This window comes from Bubalus bubalis, chromosome 4 (assembly GCF_019923935.1).
Source record: "Bubalus bubalis isolate 160015118507 breed Murrah chromosome 4, NDDB_SH_1, whole genome shotgun sequence".
NCBI lineage: Eukaryota > Metazoa > Chordata > Mammalia > Artiodactyla > Bovidae > Bubalus > Bubalus bubalis.
This window is the reverse complement of record NC_059160.1, coordinates 3,270,474-3,291,292: the sequence shown is the minus strand read 5'-3', so window position 1 is coordinate 3,291,292 and position 20,819 is coordinate 3,270,474. Positions and strand designations below refer to the sequence as shown.

General features: G+C 58.9%; 1 protein-coding gene across 2 annotated transcripts in view; it reads right to left on the bottom strand.

Moving 5' to 3' along the window:
- The window catches only part of CELSR1 (cadherin EGF LAG seven-pass G-type receptor 1), a 146,317-nt gene that overhangs the window by 56,520 nt on the left and 68,978 nt on the right, over window positions 1–20,819 (bottom strand). For both annotated transcript variants that reach the window (XM_025282673.3, XM_044940747.2), the window contains exons 3-5: window positions 13,907–14,129; window positions 8,225–8,340; window positions 7,765–7,853 (exon numbers count right to left, since the gene is read on the bottom strand). In XM_025282673.3, coding sequence (XP_025138458.3) covers window positions 7,765–7,853; window positions 8,225–8,340; window positions 13,907–14,129 — 428 coding nt within the window. The remainder of the gene's footprint in view (window positions 1–7,764; window positions 7,854–8,224; window positions 8,341–13,906; window positions 14,130–20,819) is intronic.

Here is a 20,819-nt window from a genome sequence, read left to right as displayed (position 1 = left end):
ACCAACTGTAAACATCATCGCCCAGATGTGGACGCCTACACTGTCAGGATACAGTGTTTCCATCAGGACAAGGACCCCGCCCACGGCCCTCCCACCCCCGCCCCCAGCCCAGGCAGCCACTCATCCGTGCTCCAGGTCTGCCATGCCCGCTTTCAGGAGTGATATACAGATGGAACCACGCAGCACGCAAGCTCAGTTCAGTTCAGTCGCTCAGTCGTGTCTGACTCTTCGCGACCTCATGGACTGCAGCACACCAGGCCTCCCTGTCCGTCACCAACTCCCGGAGTTCACTCAAACTCATGTCCATTGAGTCAGTGATGCCATCTAACCATCTCATCCTCTGTTGTCCCCTTCTCCTCCCGCCTTCAATCTTTCCCAGCATCAGGGTCTTTTCAAATAAGTCAGCTCTTCGCATCAGGTGGCCAAAGTACTGGAGTTTCAGCTTCAGCATCAGGCCTTCCAATGAATATTCAGGACCGATTTCCTTTAGGATGGACTGGTTGGATCTCCTTGCAGTCCAAGGGACTCTCAAGAGTTTGCTCCAACACCACAGTTCAAAAGCATCAATTCTTTGGTGCTCCGCTTTCTTTATCGTCCAACTCTCACATCCAAACATGACTTTAAACCAAAGCTTTGACTAGATGGACCTTTGCTGGCACAAACTCAAGAGACTGGCTCTCCCTGGTCAGCACACTTTTCTCTTACATGTGTCAGAAGTTCCTCCTGTCTTATTACAGAGTAGTATTACGGGTTCCGTGGTGCGTGGATGTACACAGTCTGCGTAACTATTCAGTTTGGGCATGTTAGGGATATAAGCTGCTGTGAATCTTCGTGTACGTGATTTGTATCTATAGTCATGGGAGACGCTGGTCTATAGCTTTTTATTGGTACTGTCTTCCTCTGATTTTGGTATTAGGGGAACATAAACTTCAAAAAATGGCCCGGGAAGTGTTCCCTCCTATTTTCTGAAAGACACTGTGCAGAATCGGTGTAATTCCAGAAACATTTGATAGAACTCTCAGGTGAAACCACCGGAGCCTGAGATTCCATCCTGGGGAGTTTTTAGAGTACATTTTCCTTAATAGTAACGTAGTTGTTTAAATTAGTTATCTCCTGTTGGTTGATTTGTGACAGTGTGTGTGTTTCAAGGAATTGAGAATTTATTCCTGATGCTACTAACCTATCTTCTCTCTCTTTTTTTTCTTGCTAGAAGTTTGATGACATTACTGGTTTTCCCAAGGCTCTTTGTTCCATTAATTCTTTCTATTGGTTTCCTGTTTTAAAAATCTCTGGTTTCTGCTCTTGTCTTTATTCACTCCTTCCATCTACTTGCTTTGGGTTTATTTTGCTCTTCTTTTTGGAGGTTCTTGAAGTGGGAGCCTTCCGGGAGTTGGTGATGGACAGGGAAACCTGGCGTGCTGCAGTCCATGGGGTCGCAAAGAGTCAGACACAACTGAACTGAACTGAAGTGGGAACTTAGATGATCGATTTGAGATGTAGCCTCAGTATTCTTGCCTGGAGAATCCCCAAGGGCAGAGGAGCCTTGTAGGCTGCAGTCCATGGGGTCGCAGAGTTGGACACGACTGGGTGACTAAGCACAGCCTAGCACAGCTCTTTTCTAATATGAGTATAAAATGCTATGAATTTCCCTCTCAGCATCCCACATATTTTGGCATTTTGTATTTTCATTTCCTTTAAATTAAAAAAAAAATTTAAACAAACTTCCTTCATTTTTTTCCCCGTCCTCCCTTTTCTGAATGATTGAATATTTGAGTCAAATCTCTATGAAGGTCCCTTGTTCCCAGCACCTGTTGGAGTCAGTCGGTAGATTCAGGGCCCAGAGAGGCAGCAGTCACAAGGCTGGGCTGGATGAGAAGGGTGGCTGGGGGAGGCGGCCTGGTGGGGGCTGAGGGTGAACGAGGAGGTGGCGGCCCTTTGGGGTTGGAGGCCGTTTAAACGATGGTGGATTGAGACAATGAAGAGCTTTACCGAGAGCAATGGGAACAGGTTTTCTCACTGAGCAAACAAAGATTTACAAACATGGAAGGGGAAAAAAACTGGAATGACTCTGTGGTGCTGGAACGGAATTCAAAGTTTTCAATAAGTAGAGACAGAAAGAAACATGAATTTCAGTATGAGTATATACGAGCACACACACACACCTGCACATACATATACAGGCCCTGCTGGCCCAGTAAGAGCCTGGGAGTGAGACCCCCTAGGAGCAACGAGTGCATCCCGCACCTGAATCCTGGTTCCTAAATACCTGCCTTTACGGAAAGGATCCAGAGTTCTTCGGGTAAAGCGGACCTTCTCCCTCCCTCGAGTTCTCTCTCTCCCTCTGCTCACTGTCTCTCCTTTCCTACCCTCCCCCACACCCTCTGGAACACGCACACCTACACAACAACCGTCTTATTATCTCTTTGGTCTTTTTGTGTATCCCATACCCAGAACAATGCCCGGCACGCAGCAGGCACTCAATAACTGCTCCACGTATTGACGAGTGAACAAAGGCATGAAGACAGGGCAGAAGGGAGTGACCCGGAGGCCGGGCAGCCCCGCCAGGGGAGAACCCACAGAGGTCTGCAGGACCCCAGGAGGACCTCCATGAAGACAGCCTGAAACAAGGAACTGGGTGGAAACCCTTGAGTCTTCTGGAAGATCTGCTGAAGCAGAGGGAGCCCCCCTGAGCCTGGGGGTGGTTCAGTTCAGTTCAGTTTGGTCATTCAGTCATGTCCGACTCTTTGCAACCCCATGGACTGCAGCACGCCAGGCCTCCCTGTCCATCACCAACTCCTGGAGTTCACTCAAACTCATGTCCATCCAGTCGGTGATGCCATCCAACCATCTCATCCTCTGTCGTCCCTTTATCCTCCCGCCCTCAATCTTTCCCAGCATCAGGGTCTTTTCTACGAGTCAGTTCTTCGCATCAGATGGCCAAAGTATTGGAGTTTGAGCTTCAACATTAGCCCTTCCAACGAACATTCAGGACTGATTTCCTTTAGGATGGACTGGTTGGATCTCCTTGAAGTCCAAGGGACTCTCAAGAGTCTTCCCCAACACCACAATCAGGCAATCAGACCCCGCTGCACCACCCCAGGCAGAGCCCACTTCCTTGGAGCCCCTGAACGCAGTGTGCGGCACAGACCCGAGAGGTCATGAGGGACGTGGACGAGCCCGGGGATGAGTGCGGCCCGGGTGGAGCTGCGAGCCCCACACCAGCGGCCCCTCCCCCAGGGTCACCGGAACCTTCGGCACTGGACGCCGTGCTCGGTGAGAAGCACAGGGTGCGGCACCGAGAAAGGCAGTGCAGCCAGGGCTCTCACTGCTCAAAGATGCTTCCAGCACCAGGCCGGAGACAACCCGGTCCTCTGGGAATCACTGGGACCAGAACAGGCCCCGCCTGCCGAGGCCCCGCCCGGGATCCCGTCAGTCACCTCCTGGCTGACGTGTCTGCACCCCAGATGCCTGATTGGACAGGGCAAAGGCCTCCAAGTAACCCCTCCAGACGTCCCCCCGCCACTCTGGGGGCACTGCCAGTGCTCAGTGAGAGACTGTCCTCCCTGCGAAGAGCGGAGACGTCCCCTCCCTGCTGCTCCCACAGGAGGGTGCTCCTTCCTACTCCCCACGGCCCCCGGGGGGCTCAACACAAACATTCTGATGCCCAAGGGCGAGGGGGAAGGACAGACACCCCACAGAGCTCTGACTAAAGCTGAACCCGAGTTCCCAGTGCAGAGAAATCACTTAAGCATGAGCCACACAGACCCTTCTGCAAGCTGGCAGGGAAAACGTTTACCGATCACGCACAACAGCCTCGGAGGAAAAGACATCTGCGACCAGGTGATGACCACGTGGGCGTGTGTGAGTGGGTGCTCAATCGTGTCCCACTCTTGCGACCCCATGGACTGCAGCCCACCAGGTTCCTCTGTCCATGGGATTTTCCAGGCAAGAATACTGGAGTGGGCTGCTGTTTGCTTCTCCAGGGGATCTTCCCCACCCCAGGATCGAACCTGTGTCTATTGAGTCTCCTGCACTGGCAGGCAGGTCTTCACCAGAGCACAAACCCTCCAAATCCTCCCCAAACCTCCATGGGCGGTGTGGGCAGAGGGGCCCCAGGTTCCACCTGTGCCTGACGGACTTCAACATGTTCGTGCAAAGTGTCCGCCTTTAAAATACCTCCCCAGGAAAACACCAAGCTCCAGCGGGCACCCGAGCTCCACTGAAAGGGAATTTTGCCACCGGCCCTTCTCGCTTAAAATGCCACCCCAAGCAGACAGAAAAAGTGAACTGACTTTGCTGGACTCCCTGCCTGGGGGACTTCCCTTGTGGCTCAACTGGTAAGATTCTTCCACGCACAATGTGGGAGACCTGGGTTCAATCCCTGGGTTGGGAAGATCCCCTGGAGAAGAGAAAGGCTCCCCAGTGGGGTATTGTAGCCTGGAGAATTACATGGACTGCATAGTCCGTGGGGTCTCAAAGAGTCGGGCACGACTGAGCGACTTTCACTTTCTTTCACTTTTCTGCATGTGGGACCAGCCCACATGGACCCTATCAAGGGGTCACGTCCTCTGCTTCCTGGCTGCCTTTGGCCAATGGGAGGCCTAACAGGAGATTGAGGGTGGGGGGCATTGCCAGGAGATTACTTCTTCTGTCCGGGTTCCACTCTGTGCTCTCCCGGTCCCTCTCGGCCTCAAGGCTCACACAGCCCTGGGTCCTGCACTGCCCACATGGATGGAAGCCCCACACCCTGTCCCCTTTGGTCATAAGCCCTCCTGCGCCATCCTGGGGAGGTTTCCACCTGTTTCCGGGGGTGGGGGGCGGTGACTGGTAAAATAGCCCAGACGGGCCCCAGGGCAACCGTGGACGTGGGGGGAGGCCCCAGGGGTTTCCCACACAGGACCCACCCTGAGGACCAGACCCGACGTGGATGGCAGACAGACAAACAGCTGCAGAGCAGAGCGACCCGCCCCCCACAGACCACCTTCACGGCTGCCCTCCTTCCTGCCCGCGGTCGCATCCTGACGCGGCCCTCCGCAGCCACGGGCCCTCGCAGCCCCCCGCTGCAGCCCCTCCACACGGGCTTGAGCTGCTCCCCGCCCAGGCCCGGGGGGCGGGCCTCTGCACCTGGACAAGCCAGCGCCTTGGCCCTGAGAGACACAAAGCTCCCGAGACAGACGCCCTAATCCCGAGCACTTCCCATTGTGCGAGGAGGCAGACCACGGGGGTGGCCTCCAGGTCTGTGTGCAAACTGCAGGGTGCCTCCACCCAGCAGCCTCGGGCGAGAGAGGAAGTAGCTGAGCGGCCCAGAGGAGAGGCCTAATCTCGCATGGAGGGTCTGCTTCAGGATCGGAAGCGGGGGTGGCAGGGGTCCACGTCTCCTGGGCTCCTCCTCCCCGGGGGCCCCTTCAGGAGGGAGTTTGTTCCTCGGGGCCGCCTGCAGGGGCACTGTGAGCAGGCAGGCCTTGGCGATGTCGGAGGCCGATGGACGCCCTGGGACCAGGGCTGGGCGGGCCAAGCCAGAGGCCCTGTCTCTACTCAGCTGGGACCACTGGCAGCTGACCCTGCTGGGGAGTCGAGGCCGACTCAGCCCCCAAGCCCAGTCTTCAGCCGGCCCTGGGAGGTATGTTTCCCACACAAGCAGGAAGGAAGAGGTACCACAGGTACTTCCCTGACATGAAGCGGGGGCCCCCGAGGGTCTCCTTGGCACCCTGCTGGGCGGAAAGCCCCCCAGATGCACGCATCCTCCCCCCAGAGGATGACCAGGGACGGCCCCTCCCTGGGGTCCTGGCCCTGCAGGCAAAGGGAGGAGGCCAGAGGCTGAGAGCTCAGAGGCAGGAAGGTCAGACCGTGGGCACCACGTCCTTGTCGTGTGGCCCTGGAGCACCGCTGTGACTCTTAACTTTCCCTTCGTTCTACTCGAGGGCGTGTGCAGCATCCTGACAAAGAGCCCACAGGCGCCTGAGCCAGAGAACCACAGGTTCAAGAGCCCCAGAGAACCACTGACCCCCGTGTCCCCCATCTGTGGGCCAGGAGGGGGTCGGCCTTGCAGGAGCCCTGCCGCCAACATGGCTTCTTGCTGGTCCCGTCTGGACGTGGGAAAGTCATCGCCACGACCTGGGGCATCAGGGCCGTCCACTGCCCGACTGGCTGGAGCACATCGAGGCCCTGAGGTCAGAGCCGGCCGTCCCTGCTCGGTGGATGGGGCCCCGTGCCGTGGGCACCTGGCCCTCCAGGAGGCTCGGGCAGCCCTTACACCTGCGCCAGCTGAGAGCTGCTGCCCCGCGGCTCCTACGGTTGCTCAGCACGCTGCCTCCAGGGCAGAGAGATGGGTCAGAAAGCATCTGACCTCGAGTGGGCTGTGGGGCAGAAGAACTCCCTTGGGGGGCCCTGGGGGGACCCCTGCTTTCCTCCGGAGCAGCTGAATCAGGTCAGAAAGGCTCACGGGTTGGGGAAAGGAGGTTGGGTGGGTTAAGACCCTGCAGAGAGAAAAACCCAAGCTGAGGATCCATCCATCCTCAAGCCCTGGGAGGTCAGCTCTGAGGGTCCCCCTGCACCCCTCATCTCCCACTGCGGCCACGCGAGGCTGTTCCAGGTGGGCAGGAGGTGGGTGCCTCGCACTGGCTAATGACTGTCCCAAACGGCCACGGGCACACCCCCAGGAGAAGGCTCCTGCACGCACGACGGGGCAGCGAGGAAACTGCCCCCGTGTCTTTGGAGGCGCCCTGCCTCCCTCTGGGCCCCCCACCCGGCACCCAGCCCCCAGCCCACGTCCTTAGCTCTCACACATGGCCCTGCGTCGGGTAACACGGCCACCGCCGGGACCACGGCCCGGGCCTAACAGAGCGGGAAGCGCAGGGTGTCTGTCCCAGGCAGCTGTGGACACCCCCCACCTGGTCCTCACGCTCCCGAGAGGGACGCCAGCCCCCGCGTCGCTTCAGACCTGCACCCTGGCCCTCATCACAAACGCGGCGCCGAGTTCCACACCCGAGTCAGAACCCGGCCGCCCTCTTCCTGGAGCAGGGCAACAGGAGCGCCTGCCCTCAGGTGGGGGCAAAAAACCAGGGTCACCTTGCTGGGCGATCACTGCCGGGGGCTACACATTCAGGGCGGTGGAGACGTGGAGAGTTAGATCCCCACTGTGTCCAAAGGCTGAAAGGCAGCGCTCTTTCTCCATGGGCGTATCCCTTACCAAGCAGGGACCCCTTGTCTGCGAGCCAAGCCAGGCCCAAGTCTGTGGCTGAACGCCATGAGGGGGAGGTGCCCCAGAGTTCCCCAGGAAGGAAAAGAGAGGCTTGCCAAATCCCCGGCAATTGGAAAGCGGGGTATTCTGATGCAAAAACTAGCAAGGAGTCTCCTTAAGAGTCAAGAAACAGCAAAATGAAAGGAAACCCCCCAAAAACGCCCAGACCTTCACAGGTTTCCTGGGAGAGCCTTCTGCCTCTCGGGTTTCATCCAGGGAGGCAGGGAAGGTTTAGGCCTTGGAACTGTGTTTGAATGGCCTGGGATTTCAGCCCCCAGTAATGGCCCGGCCGAGGCAGCCGCGATGAATAAGCTCTTTCTGCGTCCTGCCCCGGGGGTCGGGTGATCTCTGGGGTCCCAGCGCTCCCCGAGGGAGTATCTGCCACACCGCGGGGCTTGGGTATCTTCACACAGACCCTCAACAGATGCTCGTTTCCTACGTAGCTCTGCCACCCGGCATGCTATCTGCATCTCGGTGTACAGGCCCGGGGCTGCCGGCGGGGGGGGGGGGGGGGGGATGCCCACCTTGTTGTAGTACTGCACCTGCACGGCATGCCAGCGCCCGTCACTCACGCCCCCGGGCACCTGCGGCGCCACCGTGGTCGTGGTCTCGCCTGCGGGGCCGGAGAGAAGAGCAGTGAGCAGACCCCCAAGGCAGGCCTTCTGACCCTCTGGACCCGCGTTCTCCCCAGCAACCGGGAAGACGTTTTCTATGGCTTTGTCAATATGTTCACCCTACAGAGGGCGCAGGATTCCCCAGTCTCTGCACACTGGAGCTGTGCCTGCAGCATTATAAACAGCGCTGCAATGAACATCTTTGTGCGTTCGGGGATCCCCCGCGCCCCCACACCACGGGACGGATTCCCAGGTGGAGAACCAGGGATTGGCACGCTAGAGGGCGCTGTTGCAGGATGGGGTGGTTTTAGCCAAGGAAGAGCCTGGGATGCAACCCGAGGGCGGCTCCCTCCTGCACAGGAGGCTTTACCTGCCGAGAAGGTGAGCTGCACCTGCTCGTCCACAATCTCCAGGGCGATGAAGTCGTGCTTCTCGTTGAAGCGGCCGTTATACAGCAGCAGCGCGTTCCTCTCCTGGGTGGCAAACCTGGGGGGCAGAGCACATGACACAGTGAATGACCCCAGGGTGGAATCTGCAGGTGGCCGGGGGCGGGGCGCCCAGGGCGACCGGCCCAGCCAGAGTGGGCGACAGCAAGGGCCACGCTCAGCCAAGACCCTGGTCCCGGGACTCTCTTTCACATCAGAAGTTGACAGCCCAGGTGGAGCTAGTGGTAAAGAACCCGCCTGCCAATGCAAGAGACACAAGAGATGCAGGTTCGATCCCTGAGTCAGGAAGACCCCCTGGAGGAGGGCATGGCCACTCACTCCAGTATTCTTGCCTGGAGAATCCCATGGACAGAGGAGCCTGGCGGGCTACAGTCCATGGGATTGCAGAGTCGGATGCGACTTAGCACACAAATAGCACAAATCCTGATTAACGACTCTCTTTTCTGGAAGGAGCAGAGCAGATTCTGGGGGCAGCTTGGTCACCACCACCTCCGTATGATGCTACTGAACACAGGCAGGGTGCCTGCCGCTCAGGGGGGCAGACCCACGCGTGCCCCCAGGGCACGGGATGCAGGTGCCGATGGCCCGCTCAGGCCGCAGCCCCTCGTCTCCACCACCAGGCTCCAGCCGCAGCCACGCTGGGTCCCTCTGTGCCTTCCCGGCCCCCGCAGGGGCCTCCGCACCTGCTGGCCCCTACCGGGGCTGAACTCCCCGCCTCTGCAGGCCTCCCAGGCATCACTGCAGTTGTGTTTTCCCAACTCGTTTTATCTAAACTGTGCCCCGCCCCCCATAGCCTATCACGTCACTCATTTCATTTCTGAAATTCTCCCGCTTATTTGTTCCTTTAGGAGACCGCGTGCTCCTGGGACTTCCCTGGCAGTCCGGGGCTTAAGTCTCCAAGGTTCCACTGCAAGGGTGAGGGTTTGATCCCTGGTCAGGCAACAAAGATCCCGCAGGCTGAAAAACTTTTTTAAGTAAAAAAATGTTTACAAAAGGACAAGTGATCCTTTAAGGGGAGGGATGATGACTCTCATTCACAACTGCATTTCCAAGACCAAACAAGAAAGATCTGGTCCAGGCAAGTGTGTGACACCAGTGTGTTGCATCCAGGCATGCGTGCAGCTCCCGTGAACCAACAGACGCGTGAAAATAGTCTTGTCAGACTTGAAGCATCGAGAGTAAAAAACCACTTACTCCGACAAGAAACAAAGAGCCTCAGAAATCTCGTCCTCCCCAATAGGAGGCCGCTACCATCAGAGCCGAGGGTCCCCGAAACACCACGACACCTCCTGGACTCCCTGGTTACAGAGAACCCGCAAATCCCAGGGGAAACACAAGACTGTTTCCTGAGACAGCTGGATGTCCCTCTCCCCCGAGATTAAGTGGGGAAAGTCCTTCCTTTGATTCCAGGTCAGTTACCCGCTCTCGTGCGGCAGGGGTCTGTGGGAGTCAGCGTTGAGCATCTGACCCCAGCTCCCCCTCCTTGAGGTACACAGAACTGACGCCTCCCGCCCACAGCTGGCAGCCCCTCGGTTTAGAGGCAGCGGGCGCCAATGACAACCCAAAAATACCTGCAGAGCAAAGTGTGGAGACAGCAGGCAGAAGAAGAGAGGAGCTGAATTAACAGCGGCTCTCTTCCTGAGACCCGCGGGCCGCACCTGCTCCCCTTCTGCAGGTCTGACGGGTGTGGGTTTCTCTTTGGACCAGGGTGGGAGCCGGTGCAGAGGGTCAGTGCGGGAGGGTCCTCAGGGGCGGGCCCCCTGCACTGCCAGGATGGAAGAGCTAACGAAGAGCCCTGGGGCCCCGGGCAGGGTCTGAACAGCACCAAAGAAGAAAGGCCAGAAACAGAAACCGCAGCCTGGAGAGGGGGCCGGGCAGAAGAAAGGACAAAGGAGGCGGGCGGGGGCGCCCACTCGAGCCCAGGCCCTGGGCAAACAGAGCCAGAAAGGGGAGACGCAGCTTCCAGAGAAACTGCCTGAAACAAAAGCCCTGGGCCGGCGCCCCAGCCCACCTTTCTCACGGCGCGGCCCCCAGCAGGCAGGGGGCCAGCTCCTTCCAGGCCCCGCCCACGCTCTGAGGGACTTTTCACATTCTGCTTTTGATGCAAAACGCTCCCTGGTTTGGCGTCACCTCGACACCTTAGCCATCATCAGGCACATGGGAAACTGTCCCTAAATTGTCACATGATCACCTAAAATACTGCACTTCCCAAGCAAAGAGACACATGCTGCATTAGAGGGACATTGAATTAAACACCACTGCTCTTCAGCTTCTGCGTCTGGAGCCGCCAGACTTCCTTTGCCGGTTTCTGCATCCGTGGGCCACCCCCTCCTCCCCAACCCCAGGACTTCCGGCCGCCTTTCAGGTCAGCCCCCTGCAGCTTAGTGGCTGCCCTCGATGGAGGGCTGCTGGTCATGCCCAGTGGTGAGCGGCCACGGCCACAGAGACAGCAAAACCACCCGGAGCAATGAATCTGCCAGAAGACACAGGGCACCTCTGACCTGGGGGTGGGCACCCACAGGAGCCTGCTAAACATCCAGCCACGTGGCACGCAGAGTTGCCGAAGGTGCCAAAGAGGAGCCCTTGTTTTGGAGGCTGTGCCCACTCGGTGGCCTCCTGTGCACAGGGCTTACGGGCAGAGGAGGGATTGGGCTGGGAGGAGGCGGGGCTGGAACCAGGGCCTGGCACGGAGGCCCTGGGAGAGGGTGGGAGGGCAACAGCACGTGCCAACTCATGTGTGCCCTCTCCACACCCTGGAGAGGGACCCTGGTTCGCTGGTTTACAGGCTGTGGTGGCGCCGTGAACCGTGCACCAAGATGTGAGCAATCACCCCCAAACAGCGGGCTCCACACGGCCCAAGCCTCACAACTGCCCTTGGAATCAAACACCACTCCAGCCTTGCAGTCGGGTCAGGGGGCTGACCAGAGCTGTGTCTCCCACTCTCCTTCCAAGTTCCCGGGAAAGGGGGCGATGCTCAAAGGATCCAGAACAGGCACGCTCACGGATGAGGGCCGCTCTTGCTGTTTTATTAAAGCTGGCCTCCGAGGAAGATTCAGGAAGAGGGCTGAACGGGGAAATGCCTGCAGATCAGGATAAGCAGGCTGGCCACTGAGCGGTCCACGCTGAGGTCTGTGATGAGCTGGGCAGAGCCCAGAAGGGATCTCACCAGGGACCCGCGTCTCTAAACGGAACGCCCTCCAAGAGGACACATCTGTACCCACTGCAGATGTCCACGCTCGAGAATCTACCGGGGGCTGGAGCTGGACAAGATGGGCGGGCCCAGGTGGGTCCGGGGGCTCAGGGGTCTGCCCACCTCTGTAGAGCCCCAGCCAGCACTCCAGACCACTGAGAATGCCTGGAAGCTTTGCCCTCTGCAATTCAACCCCTCCCACCCGCACCGGGCGGAAGAGCCCCTGCTTTGGGAGGCCAGGAGGCCCCCCAGTGACGTCTCCAGGCTACAGGCAGGGAGCAGTAAGCGTTCACGCCATGTCGGCATGGAACTACCAGTCAGCCGCTCGTGGCCTCTGGACCCCTGGGTGTCAGGACGCAGGATAAGAAGCCTGTGAGGAGCTTCTGGCCAGCGGGTGGACAGGCACGGGCACAGCAGTCCTGGGGCTGAAGCCCGGATCCCAGCCAGGGAGCCTAAAGGGCCATTTAAAGGCTTCAAAGGACGAACATCTGCTTCAGAGACTTGAGCCCAATCGAATCATCTGACAACCAGGAAAAAAAATATCAGGGCCAGGAATCCTGGCACCAGGTCCCCCCACCCGGCCACCCAGGGTGGAGGATGGGTTTACAGCGAGCAGATTTGGGCCACAATGTAGAAAACCCGCCAATGATACAAGCCCCCATGTTAACTGCGTGTCCTCCACAGGACCTTAGGGGCAGGCAGGGTGGACGGCAGCCTGATCCCGCAAGCAGGGGCAACAGAGGCTGAAGGCAGCAGTCAAGCAGGCGATGGCCAAACGCTGGACGGCCGGCACTGGAATGCAGGCGTGGCCGGCCTGCTCACCGGGCTTCCTGAAGGAAGCGGGAGACGGGATGGGGGCAGGCGGGAGGGGCCGAGGAAACACCCACGCAGGGCTGGGCGGGTCCAGAGCATCAGGAGGTGAGGGCGGCCCCCACCAGGATCGGGGCACAGGGGTCAGCACACGGAGGCCGCTGAGTGTCGTATTCAGAAGCTGGGTTTTACCCCGGGTGGCAGGCGGGCCTGGCACACCTGTCGGACAAGGATTCTCCGGCACACCTGTCGGACAAGGATCCTCCGGCTCACCTATCGGACAAGGATCCCCCGGCTCAGGCGGGCCCGGCACGCCTGTCGGACAAGGATCCCCTGGCTCAGGCGGGCCCGGCACGCCTGTCGGACAAGGATCCCCCGGCTCAGGCGGGCCTGGCACGCCTGTGGACAAGGATCCCCCGGCTCAGGCTGAGAGTCGAGGACAACACAGCTGTCAGCCGAGGGGAGGACGGTGGCCCGGGCCAAGATGCTGGAAACTGGGAGAGAAGCGGCCAGACAGGGAGACACGGGGGTGAAGGACTCAGAGGACCTGAGTGCAATGGTTGGGGGTAGATAGGGGAGGGCTTCCCCAGGTAGGGCAGGACCCTCAGGAGAGGAGCTGCGCCATCCCGCCCCAAGAGGCCCCGAGCTCCAAAGGGCAGCTCAGAGCAAGCATCTGGTTCTGGGGGACACGGATGGTGCACTCCCATGAAGACTGTGTCCCCAAATGCTCACCAAACACAGAAAACACCTTATTCTACTAAGTTGAACTTGAGAAAAATCTTTACAGTAGATCTTAAAAATTAAGAGTTAAATCTAAATTCTCTTGGCGAAAAAGATGAAAAAATAAGAGAATGGCCCAAGCGTGCAGTCAGTCTACATCCCGTTACGGGTTAAGGGGCCGCCCGCCCGTGGTTACCCAGCTCGCTAGGGACCTCACAAGAGCCTATGCCGAGTCTGAGTCCCAAGCCCTTTCCCCCTATTTCTGGGCACTTGGATGGCAGAGGTGCCCACGTGGTGGCAAGTGGGCAGCATCAGGGCGTCCAGGCTGGCTTCACAGGCGTGGGAGCTGGGCAAACAGGGCCCCAAGCTCGTTAACGCTCTGCTGTTGCCAACTGGAAATTTCTTGTTTTCGAATCAGGGGAAAGTGAAGTGAAAGCGAAACTCACTCAGTCATGCCCGACTCTTTGCAACCCCATGGGACTATACAGTCTATGGAATTCTCCAGGCCAGAATACTGGAGTGGGGAGCCTTTCCCTTCTCCAGGGGATCTTCCCAACCCAGGGACTGAACCCAGGTCTCCTGCATTGCAGGTGGATTCTTCACCAGCTGAGCTACCAGGGAAGTCCAAGAATACTGGAGTGGGTAACTTTTTCCTTCTCCAGGGGATCTTCCCGACCCAGGAATCGAACCGGGGTCTCCTGCGTTGCAGGGGGTTCTTCACCAGCTGAGCCACAGGGGAAGCCCTTGAATCAGGGGCCACATCCTCTATTTGCACGGGGTCCTGCAGGCAGCGCCGGCCAGGGCGACCGGACGGAGGGCTCGAGGGCCGCCCTGAGACCCGAGACCGCCCCCCAACGTCCAGCACGGGCGGGGACGCGGGACTCACGCGAGGGCCACGGTGAAGTGGAAGCGCTGCCTCAGGCCCCGGAAGGTGACGAAGGACTGCGGCGGGAAGCTCCGGGTGGTCACCTCGCAGTAGGGCCTCTCGAACGCACCAGGGGGGCACACGCAGTGGAAGCCGCCGATGAGCAGGTTCACACAGGTGCCCCCGTTCTTGCACACGCCGTGGGCGCAGCGGCCGGAGCGCGCGTTCACCTCGCAGTGCTCGCCTGGGGGGACGGAGCGGGAGAGAGGGGGTCACACGGCAGCCTGGGGGGAGGGGGAGGGGAGGGGCACCCCACCCGTTCTGAACCCCCCGCTGAGCCCGGCGCTCTTCTGAGAGCCCCACTTAGAAAGACCGAGAATGCTGAGAGGGCCCCGTGTCCTCCCCACACCCACGTCTGCACGACGGCTGGGCATCCCGGGGCTCTTCGGAGTATGCCGGGGTCATTCAGAGCGCCCCCAGCCCATCGCCTGCCACGCAGACCCACTGCCCCCCCGGACCACGCTGGGCTCCGATCCTGTAATCAAGTCTGTCCCACACACTGGCCCCCAGCTGTGCTTCAACGGCCTCCCTGTGGCCTAATCGCCCCTGCCACCCCCGTGGCAGGGGAGTTCTGGAAGCTTCCACTGACCAGGGAGCCCATGCTGACCACCTCTGCCCCAGAGGCCTACCAGACCCAGGCTGCCCATCAGTGGCGAGGTCATTGCGGGGGCCTGGCTGCATGACCCTCACTCCCTGGAACACAGCCCGGGCCTGCCTGTCACGGGGTGGGCATCACTAGCCCCTCACAGGCCCACAGACTAACAGGAGCTTCTGACAACCGGAAATTCCCCAGCTCTCACCCATATTTTCACCAGGTACTGAGTTTTAAGTGAAGGCATTTAAAAAATCTTTTTTGGCCGTGCCACTCAGCATGTGGGATCTTAGTTCCTCAACCAGGGATCGAACCCACGCCCCTTGCAGTGGAAGCGTGGACTCCTAACGACGGGACCACCAGGGAAGTCCCTTAATGAATACATTTTAAAATAAGAGTATTACATTCACACTAAAAAAAAAAAATCACCATGTAAACAGTGAGGCCTGGAAAGTCTTCAGTCTCTTGCAGGTCCCACCGGAGGAGACAGGAGAGCGGGGTGCCCTGCCGCCCGCATGTGGGCTCAGGGCCAGGGGTACCGTGGAGACCCTGCCTGTGGGCACTCAGAGCTTCTCCTCTTTCCTCCCAGTGGCTGCACAGTATTCTGTTAGAGGACCCCATCAGAACCTAAATCACTGATGTTTCTCCTTCTACTGCTGATGGACAGGTAGGCTGCTTATAACTTGCTTTTACTGCAGACCACTTTTTAAATAATTAATTGTCTCTGGCTGTGCTGGGGCTTCGCTGCCGCAAGGACCTTCTCCAGTCGTGGTCACCAGGCTTCTAACTTCAGTGGCTTCTTCCGTTGCGGAGCGCAGACCCTGGAGCACAGGCTCGGGAGTCGCAGGGTACGGGCCCCGCTGCTCCATGGCACATGGGGGCCTCCCGGATCAGGGATCAAACCCGTGACTCCTGCCTCGGCTGGCGGATTCTTCGCCACTGAGCCACCGAGGAGGCCCCTGCGGATAACTTTTTGATACACGTCCTTGGTGTGTTTTAAGAATATCTCTCTAGAGAAAATTCCTGAAAGTGGTGAATCAAGGTACACACTTGATAAGTATTTCCAAACTGCCCTCCACAAAAGGATGCACAAACTCATACATCCTCACCAACACGAGGGTGGTGATCAATCTGTAAAATATTTTATATTTCTGACAAATGAACCTCCAAGGTGTTTTATTTGCATTAATTTTTGCTGAGGTTCAACATCTGCCCGAATTTTACTGGCAACATCCTTTTCCTTTCTCTGAACTACCCGATGATTCCTGCATTCATTTTTCGATCAGATGGTTGGTCTTGTTTTATTCTGTATACAAGCTCCTCGTAAATTTCAGAAATTATGTTCTACCATTTCTATGACAACTCCCTCCTGGCTTAAGTTTAACTTTCAACTTATTTACGTATTTGTGGCACATAAAAATATTATAGGGCTTCCCTGGTGGCCCAGTGGTAAAGAATATAAATATATAAATACAAGTATAATATAATTTTTATAATATAAATATAAAGCCTGGCAGTGCAGGAGACGTGGGTTTGAACCTTGGGTCAGGAAGATCCCCTGGAGTAGGAAATGGCCACCCGCTCCAGTATTCTTGCCTGGGAAGAAGCAAGCCCTCCAGGCTCCTCTGTCCATGGGGTCAGAGAGTCAGCTGTGACTGAGCGACTCAACAACAGCAACAGAAGTATTACATCTGGGTGTGGTCACACTGATCAATCTTTCCTTTGTGATGCTAGAGTTCTCGGGTATGAAGAGATAGGACACTCAGAGCTCGGTGGCACCCAGCATCAGGAGCCTGGGTGCACAGAGGCAGCATCACCCCGGAACTGGAGTCACCAGGGTCCTCAGACACAGGTGTCCCTGGGTGCCCTTCTGTGCCTCTTCAACACTGAACCGTGCGAATACATTCCCGACTGTCTCAGTCTGCTCGGGCCTCCATCACAAAATACCTTAGGCCAGGGGCTTAAACGATGAAATGTATTTCTCACGGCCCTTGAGGCTGGAAGTCCCAGGGAGATCGGGGTCCCAGCACGGCCGGGCTCCCCCGAGGGCTCCCTCCTGGCTGCCCTCTCGCTCTGTCCTCACAGAGCCCGTCCTCCATACGTGTGCACGGGGAGACACAGGTCTCTGTCGTCCCTTCTTCAGAGGACACTGACCCTGTCGGATGGGGGCCCACCCTCATCATTTAGCTGAACTACTTCCCTGCGGGCCCCACCTCCAGCTACAGTCCTCCTGGGGGCTAGGGCTGCAACCTGGGAATCTGGGGGCGGGGCAGATGCAATTCAGACGGTAGCAGTCACATATGAGTCCATTGGGAATGTGAACAAACTGGATGGTGATATTAAAATTTATCATCAGCTTTTTAAACTTTGGCGGCGGTGGGTCTTGGTTACAGCACACGATATTCGTTGTGTTAATTCAGGATCCTTCCTTGCCTCGCACGGACTCTCTAGTTGTGGCACGTGGGCTGAGCTGCTCTGTAGCATGTGGGGTCTTAGTTCCCCAACCATTCCCTGAATTGCAAGGTGGATTCTTAACCACTGGACCCCGAGGGAAGTCCCGATCATTAATTCCTGGATATAGTGGAGAGTGGGTGCTGTGTGTACCCCACGTGCCCTGCCAGGACAGAGGCTCTGGAGGGCTGGGTGACGACCGCTCACAGCTGCGACCCTGCACTCAGACCCTCCTCCCGAAATCCCTCCCCCACAGCGGCATGGCCCCCGCTGGGGCAGCTGACAGCCAGCAACAGCTCCGCAGGGAGACGGGGAAGCCCAGCCCCGTGGCCCAGGGCAGCCTCTTCTGCACCGCATCGCCAGAGCTGAGACGTGGGGTCACAGAGGCCTCTGCTGCCGCACTGCTGAGGCCCAGCCTCTCCTCTGGGCAGCCCCAGTGAGCCCCCGGCCCCGGCCCCTGCCCAGGCGTGGCTCCTGGGAAGGCGGATCTCGGGCCTTGGGGTCTGTTTCTCAGGGAGGCCAACCTCCAAACGTGCTTATTTTCGAGAGCTCAGTAACTGACGGGTGTAAGAAAACTCCATCCGTCACCCGAGAGGGAACGCTTCACAAGAGCTTATTTTTGAGAAGCAGGTGAAACTGATCTGTAATTAGCACGACGATCCTGGGAAACAAGCGGGGCACCAGGGAAATCTGAATTTCCTCTCCTTACCCGGAGTATCTTCCTCCCCAGGTTGCGACAGCTGAGGACACACAACTTGCTAAGCGGAGGTGACCCAGCCTGAGCCCCTCAAACACAGGGAGGAGAGTTTCAACCGCTGAGCTCTTACTGAATTTCATAACCGCACACGGACCACCAGGCCAGGGGCCCAGGCTGAGCCCACCCCCAGGGCCTGGCAGGGTCAGGCAGATTTTTTTTTCCATCCCCTTCCTCCCCACCAGGCAGGGAAGGCAGAGACCACAGGCCCACCCAGGACACCCACCTGCTCTCCCCAGCAGGCAGCTGTCCCCAAACGACTTGTGAGCAGAGGTTTCACACGCTGCTCGGAAAGGAGAGGCCCACGCGGCCGCACACCCCGCTCTGGGCTCCACCATCAGGGCAGGGCCTCTGGTCTCCCCGCCGGCTCTGGGGTCACCAGGGCACCCCACCCCGCCCGCCACAGACACCAGGCAGGCTGTGCACACACACGCACGCATGGGCACACATAACCTCACACACATGCACACACACGCATGCACTCACACCCAGTCACACGCTGCTGACACACTCGCACCGTCACACACACGCTCACGTGTTCACAAGCATTCATGCCCATCCACGCATTCGCACCCTCACACCCGCCCTCAGCCACACGCACCCACACTCACACACTCTCACACTCTCACACTCAGCCCTGCTCCTGGCCCCTTCCCAGGTGGGCGGCTCGCAGCCTTCTTAAATTCTATTCATTAATTGTAAATGCTTAGCCGAAGGTGTATTTGTTCTTCATTCACTTCAGATTCTCTAATCTCCCCTTTTAAAATCCATGTGACGTCTGGGACTGTTTGCTCTCCAAGTCCCAGCTTGGCGGGTCGAGGGCCAAGCACAGCGTGTTCTGAAGTAATAAAGCGGCAGTGAGAGGCCGGGGCGGGCCGCACTCCCTAAGCCGTGCCGGCAAACAAAGAGGGGCCTGGCCCGGCCCTCCCCACGGCGCCCGGAACCCTGCCCCGCTGGGCTCGCCCCGGTGGTCAGTGTCACCGGGAGGCAAGTGCAGCCCCGCCCCCACCAAGGCCACAGCGGCGGCTCACAGGCTCTGCCCTCGAGCCAACGGGACGTCTGGACCCCTCCACCTCCACCCAAGATCCAGGGGCTCCCGCAACGGGCTCCCAGCTGCCTGGGCCCAGAGAAGGACGGCCCTGCAGAGAAAGAGCGAGTGTGCCCTCCATTCAGTTCTGAGACCTGCATTTGACTCTGCCCGCCATACTCCTGCTCACGGGCGGTTTTCCAGCGGCTGCCGGGAAGCCTGGGTCCTCAGGCAGCCCCGGGGAGGGAAGGACGGCCCAGCAGGACGTGTGCTGCCCACAGCCCCGCGGCCGCTCAGCCCGCTGCTGCAGGGCCTCCGCCATGCCGCGGAAAGGGCGTGCTGCCTTGCAGGGTTCCTGCGTTCCTCTGCTTAACCCATCATGCAACTTTAAATCAACTGCAAATAAAGCTCAGTTGCCGTGAAATTATTTGTTTTAAGCACAAAAGGTTTTTCTTTTCTCATAGGTGGTTGTATTTGTTTCCTGGGTCTGCTGTGACAAGTACGGCAAAGCAGAGGGCTTAAAGGGAACAAAAACGAATTCTCTTGTAGATCTGGGGGTGTCAGCAGGGCCACCTCCCTCTGCAGGGTCCAGGGGGGCTCCTTCCCACCTCCTCCAGCTGTCAGGCACCCCCACCCGTGTTTCTGGGGTTGTGGCCTCCTCATCCCTCATGTCTACCTCTGTGGTCACGTGGCTATCTTCCCTGGGTCTCGTCTCCCCATCCTCTCTCTATAAGGACTCCAGTCACTGGGTTCAGGTGGACCCCGAGTCCAGGACGATGTTCACTAATCACTGGGAGCCTTACGGATTACATCTGGAGAGACCCTGCTTCCAACATTCTGAGGTTCTGGACGTGAATCTGGGGGGACACTATCCAGCCCCCTAGTGGCCTCTGCATCCGCCCTAAAACCGTTTTCCCGGTAAACGCTGGCCTCAGGGGCCCGCAGCCGAGCCTGCAGGGCCGCGATCCTGGTTTCTCAGGGACCTGGTGACTCACCGGCTCTGGCTTCCCTGCCCCCCGGGATGCTCTTCCCGGACTCCCCAGCCGGCCAGCGAGGGGCCAGCTCTGCAGTTCCACGGCCACCCCTTCTCTGGGCCCACACCCGCCCACCAGCTCCTCCCATTCTTGCCCCACAAACCCAGGCCTCAGACCTGTCTCCCCAAACCAAGTCTGTTCTCCGGGTCCCCCACCCGGGTAAGGGTCCCGCAGCCACTGCGGAGGAGGGTGGCCAAGAGCCCTGGAGCCATCCACCCCTCCTCCCTTGTCCCCACCGGTGCACCCCCAGGGACCGAGTCACCCCCAGGAACTGAGTCACCCCCAGGGCCCAAGTCACCCCCAGGGTCCGTGCCACCCCCAGGGCCCGAGTCACCCCCAGGGTCCGTGCCACCCCCAGGGCCCGAGTCACCCCCAGGGTCCGTGCCACCCCCAGGGCCCGAGTCACCCCCAGGGTCCGTGCCACCCCCAGGGCCCGAGTCACCCCCAGGGTCCGTGCCACCCCCAGGGCCCGAGTCACCCCCAGGGTCCGTGCCACCCCCAGGGCCCGAGTCACCCCCAGGGTCCGTGCCACCCCCAGGGTCCGTGCCACCCCCAGGGCCCGAGCCACCCCCCGGGCCCGAGTCACTCACCTCCACCGTCGGTCATACCCCAGTCTAAACCAGCCCAATCTGCACAACCGCCGCAACCACCCCCGGGCCTCTGGGCTCCCCCCCAGCGGCTCAGTGCCTCATAGATCTGCCAGCTCCCCACAGAATACCTGGGAGAGCTTTCCAGAAAGCCCGCCTGGCTTCCGGCCAGTCCTGCCGCTCCACAGAGACCCTCCACCTCGGGGTGCCAGACACACACCTGCCCAGCCGACACCAGCTCCCCACCTCCCAGGCCAGCTGCACGTCGCCCTCCATGAAGGGCAGCCAGGGGACTCACCAGGCTAATGGAGGAGACCCTGAACACACTTACACACACTCACTGCTATCAGCAATCACCCTGCGGACACTGCCTTCTCTGAGCCTGGCATTCATCCCCTGTACACACTCACACACTCACTGCTATCAGGA